We start from the raw sequence: 5,227 nt of genomic DNA on the forward strand, positions 1-5,227 counted from the left end.
AGAGAGAGAGAGAGGGACAATCGCTGAAAACATGAGAGCTGTGAAAATGCAAACTAATCAGGAAAGGCGATTCATTATCAGTGGATTTCCTCTCGTGTTCGAATTTGTGGGAATGAACGAGCAGGTGTGATGGGGCCGCTGAAGGTGCTGAAGGGAACCACATCGCATACCTCAGCCCCCCAACACTTCTACAAATTAAAAGTATATGGAAAAACAGAGGAAAGAAGAATAGAAGAACAACTCAGTGACTCTGTTCGCTGGTACAATGTAGTTGCAGCCTAGAACACTTACACTTGTGGGAGGAAAGCGATGATCGAGGTAGAGAATCTGTAATAGCAAGAATTCATTTGGGATACGAGTACCTATGGTGATTCAAAATGGAAATTCCCGGGCAGCGTTGTTGCAGAATTTACTACACAAAAGACATTGGAAAAATGTGTTGTATAAGAAATCCTACATTTTTTGTTTTGTTTGGGAAACACTGTGTATCATGTAAAGAGATATTGTTCTTAAAAGATTCTGCCGCATTGCTTCTGCAAGATAACCGAAGCACGAAGTTTAAATCAGAAAGTTCGAGCAGCGTCTGGGTACAAATGGTATGATGAACAAGCCAGTGGGTTTACTCAATGAGGATGATGGGGGTGGGGGTCTGGGTGGGGGTGGGGGTCTGGGTGGGGGTGGGGGTCTGGGTGGGGGTGGCTTGGAGTTATAAGGGAGAGGGAGGAGGGGTTGTGCACGCTGCTATGGCGATATGTTCACTCACAGCACGCAGTGTTATCGAGTGAACTCTGCACAATAAACACACCAATCAGGCAAAAATTTAAGTTCTCCCTTCCCGTAGCCCCTTCCATCAGCCGTTCCACTGCTCCTCTTCCGGCATACCTCACTTTTCATCAAGCCCCTTCACCATTTCCCCCCCCCCCTCATTCCCCCAATCCCACAACCCCTCCTCCCACAACCCCTCCTCCCACAACCCCTCTCCTTACATTACCCCGTCTTCTCCCCACCTCCCCCAACCCCCCATTCCACCCACAACCCCTTCCCTCAACTCCCCCTCCCCCCCCCCTCCCTCCAGACAGCCAACACTCACTAACTTGAAACAAACTTGGTGTAGCGACAAAGTCAAATGTAACTCGCTGGACAAAGCCTTAACGAGAAGTTTGCATTTCACAAACCTCGTTTCCTTTCGTTCAGGGCCGGATAAAACGCCCCTTTTGGCTTTTTTGCCAGGAAACAAAACTGACCCTTATGGTACAAGTTCCTTAGGACCGGTTCTCCACGCCGGGAGATTGAGCGCTGGTACTCTTTTTAATCCCCAAGTTCCGATATTTTACGAGTGTTCGAAAAGACGCGATTGAGCCGAGTACAAGTTTGGCTTTGAAGATGAGGGGTGGAGTGCTTGGGGTGGGGGGTGTGGTGGTTGGTTGAAGGAGGGAACGTTAAGGGCGGAAGTCAGAGCCTTAAAGCCTGCACTTCTCGACCATGTCGACCCGAACCCCTCACACAACCACCAGTGTCGCAATCCATTCCCTTTGGCAGAGTTGAGAATACAAGTGGCAGGGAAATTACAATGTTATTGCTTACATAAATACCAAGTGGGAAGCGGTTGTTTTGGGAGCCCAACAGACCAAGTAATCCCCCCCCCACACCCCCCCTCCACCCCCTCCCTTTCTCCCTTACACTCACTTTCCTTGTGAGTGCACTTTGAGAGCCCTAAGGGTGGCACTAAAATGCCCCTTGAGTGCCATAATATAGCCCCTAGAGTGCATTAACCTATTTTCTATTTGCGATTTTTTATTTATCATGTTACTTGTCTTGAAAGTGAGGCTGAGAGAACGAGATAGATGACTCTGATAATCGCGCGATAGACGATTTAGGCAAGAAAGTGTGCGATACTAAGTGTAGATTCAAGTTAGAAATATATAAGGTGAAAAATGCAGGTGAGAGAACGCAATAAAAATAAAGGCCCGGAAAGAACAAAAAGGATGCGTAAAACAGCATTGGAGAAACGATTCAATAAGCCCCCCCAAACAAAAGAGGATCGCATGGGAAAACAAGGGAAGGGAGTCGACCGCATCCAGCGGGGGAGGAAAAGGCCCACCTCTTCTCTTTAATGGGCTTACTATACTATGACAGTATACATTTGCGGGAAACACACACACACACACACACACACGCACACACACACACACACACACAAACATACGCAAACATACACACACAAACATACACACACAAACATGCACACACAAACATACAAACATACACACACACATACACACACACACACACACGAGCGTCTATTAAAAAACATGTATTCAAATACATTTTAAATATATATATACCGTTGACACCAGGACCTTTGAGGTACAAAACGAGGAGCCAAGGGGCGTACAGGAGCCAAGGAGCGTACAGGAGCCAAGGGGCGTACAGGAGCCAAGGGGCGTACAGGAGCCAAGGAACGTACAGGAGCCAAGGGGCGTACAGGAGCCAAGGGGCGTACAGGAGCCAAGGGGCGTACAGGAGCCAAGGGGCGTACAGGAGCCAAGGAGCGTACAGGAGCCAAGGAGCGTACAGGAGCCAAGGAGCGTACAGGAGCCAAGGAGCGTACACTAACCCATCTCTAGAACTTGTCACACTTGCCAAATGAAGCGAAAAGTGTGAAATGGAATTCAATTTAAAAATAAATCGTGTAATGGATTTGGAGCAAAATATAAACTCACATGATACAGACTTGGAGGTAACAGTATAAAGGCATTCTATCGCCTGTAGACTACACAATAGTCATAGATAACAGTGTGAATTTATTTTGGCAAGCCTATAGGGTCTCAAAATACACGGAGGATTATATATGCATGAAAATATTCATGGTTCCCAGTGGTCGGGGTCAGGGAGCCTGTTAACCTCAGCGTGTGTTGACTTCCTCACACACAGACTGACCTACCAAAGAATGCAACCCACAAGGGTCAAGAGGAAACGTGCCCCAAACGTCTCGTACCTTTGTGGGGAATCGAACTTGTGGGACGATCGATTGTGAGCCAATTGCGCTCACCACTCCGCTAAACACATCATTTCAAATGTGAATATTCAGCTGGAGTATAAACAAAGACTTATTTATTTTAGAGAGTTTAACAAAGTCTAAAAAAATAAATTAAGTTTTTGCAAATCTCTGGAATATAATGTATTAAGAGACACTCGGTAAACTATACTTGAGAAAACTGAATTACAGAAAACATAAACGCATGTAAGAAAAAAAAAAGAGATCTCCAAATACAGACAAATTGGACAAAGAACATCGTGTCACGGTGAAGAACAAACGATGTAGAACAAATACTAGAACGTGTGTCTTTACACATCTGATAATTGGCAAATAATTGGCAGATAATTGAAGAAAAAAAACTCTAGGAAGGGAAATGTGTGATAAAACCACTCGCTGATTTAAAGTTATTTACAGTAACGTGTAGAGAAAACGAGATACGACAAGCTCTTTTATGTAACTACAGTTAGGTAGCTCATGCAGACGCTCATGTGCACACATGAACACGCACACGCCCGTACACACACGAATCGAGCAAAAGGAATATAAAAATATATACATATATATGCATACTGTACATATATATGCATACTGTACATATATATGCATACTGTACATATATATATAGCAAATATCTCTAGAAGCTTTTACTCGCTTCAAAAACAAAACAAAACCCTTCTGAGGGCCTCCACTCCACGCAGCTGGAGTGCCACTTTATCCCGGAGAGCCAGGCTATCCTAACATATAACAAGTCGAACTTAAAACCCTGTCGGAAAATCGCTTAAAATACAGAAATTGGGTTAAAGTCGAAGGTCGAAGGTGAGAGATCTCTGGAGGGCATCGGGTGGTACATGCCCCGGCTGGCCTACTCAGCCCTCATAGTTCAGTCTGCCACTGGCCAGGATAAACCGAACACCATCCGAACACTGGCTATTCGAAAATCGGAGCGATTCTGACTCTTTCTGAGACAAGAGATGAAAGCAAAAATTAATTCATGCTGTTTCAAAAATGCGGATGTTGGTTATAAGGACTGTCGTTAATTCGAAGCCGACTTACGAGCGTGAGCCTCAAACCGGCTTTACGAAGCTTGGCTGCCGATGTTACTCAAGACCTTATCCATTCCAGCGGCTCTCAGATTCATAGACTCCCATCCGGCCTTCAGACTCAACCTGCAACCGGCTTAAAAGCAGGCAAGGCTGTAGAGAGGCTGCTGCAGGCGCGCCACGCTTGGTTAGTCGTGTGTATGTGGCCTAACGGCTCGGTGGTGTGGTAGGGGAGGTAGAGAGAGTGGCAGGTGGTGGTGGTGGTGGTGGTGGGGGAGAATCGGGAGATGGGTGTGGGGTAGGGGGGGTTAATGTGCTGTAGCGGCGGAGGATTTGGGTTGGGGGTGGGGTGGGGGTGGAAGTAGTGGTACTTATCTATCAGTGTAAATGGGGGGAATGAGATCTAGTTCTTTACCCTCTATCTACTAGTCTTGTTGTAATTGTTGCTTTACAATTGAACTATTCTGACTTACGAGTTCTTTGTTGATTCTGGCCTTAAAGTTGCATATGGAGGCGACTTTTCACCAACTTCCTTCAGTGCTTCCACTTGTTGACCATCGTCCACTGGAGACGAGTATTTCCTTACGTTCCTTCGACTCAATTGTGTTTCCAGCTTCCACCTACTTTCTTGTCCCACTTTCTCCCAATTTCAAGAAGCTGACCTTTATTAACCTTGTCTATTGTCCTCGGTATCTTGTATGTTGTGATTATATCCCCTCTTTGTTCCTTGTATCATCTTGTTGGGAAATTTAGTTCCATTAGCGACCACATAGCTTAACCTTCTTAACTCTGGTACCAGTCTTCCTGGTGTTGCTTGTGGGTCCTCTCAGTCTTGTTCATTCTGTAATATGCTGTTTTATTAGCATTTGTCTGGCATGTTTATTAGTGGTGCTTGTAATATCTCATCACCTCTGTAGGGGTTGATTGTTGCCACCGAAGGCGGCTAGTTTATTGTGCACCCCATACTCATCCTGTGAACGGTAGCGCAAAAGCATTACAGAGGGCACAAAAGGTCTTTATCAGACCTCATCTTAGATTATTACATAAACAATTTCTTCTATCCTTCACACCTTAGTAAGAGGTTCTTATCTATCCTGTCTATTTCCCTGTGGTTGAAAATCCCCCTAGAGTTAAGAGTTTTATGTCT

At 45.4% G+C, this 5,227-nt stretch overlaps 1 protein-coding gene across 1 annotated transcript in view; it reads left to right on the forward strand.

Moving 5' to 3' along the window:
* The window catches only part of LOC138362819 (probable serine/threonine-protein kinase kinX), a 24,506-nt gene extending 21,879 nt beyond the window's left edge, over positions 1 to 2,627 (forward strand). The window contains exon 4 of the mRNA XM_069321383.1: positions 2,398 to 2,627. Within this exon, the coding sequence (XP_069177484.1) occupies positions 2,398 to 2,627 (230 nt within the window). The remainder of the gene's footprint in view (positions 1 to 2,397) is intronic.
* The last annotated feature ends 2,600 nt before the right edge of the window (positions 2,628 to 5,227 follow it).

This window comes from Procambarus clarkii, chromosome 9 (genome assembly GCF_040958095.1).
Source record: "Procambarus clarkii isolate CNS0578487 chromosome 9, FALCON_Pclarkii_2.0, whole genome shotgun sequence".
NCBI classification, from domain to species: Eukaryota; Metazoa; Arthropoda; class Malacostraca; order Decapoda; family Cambaridae; genus Procambarus; species Procambarus clarkii.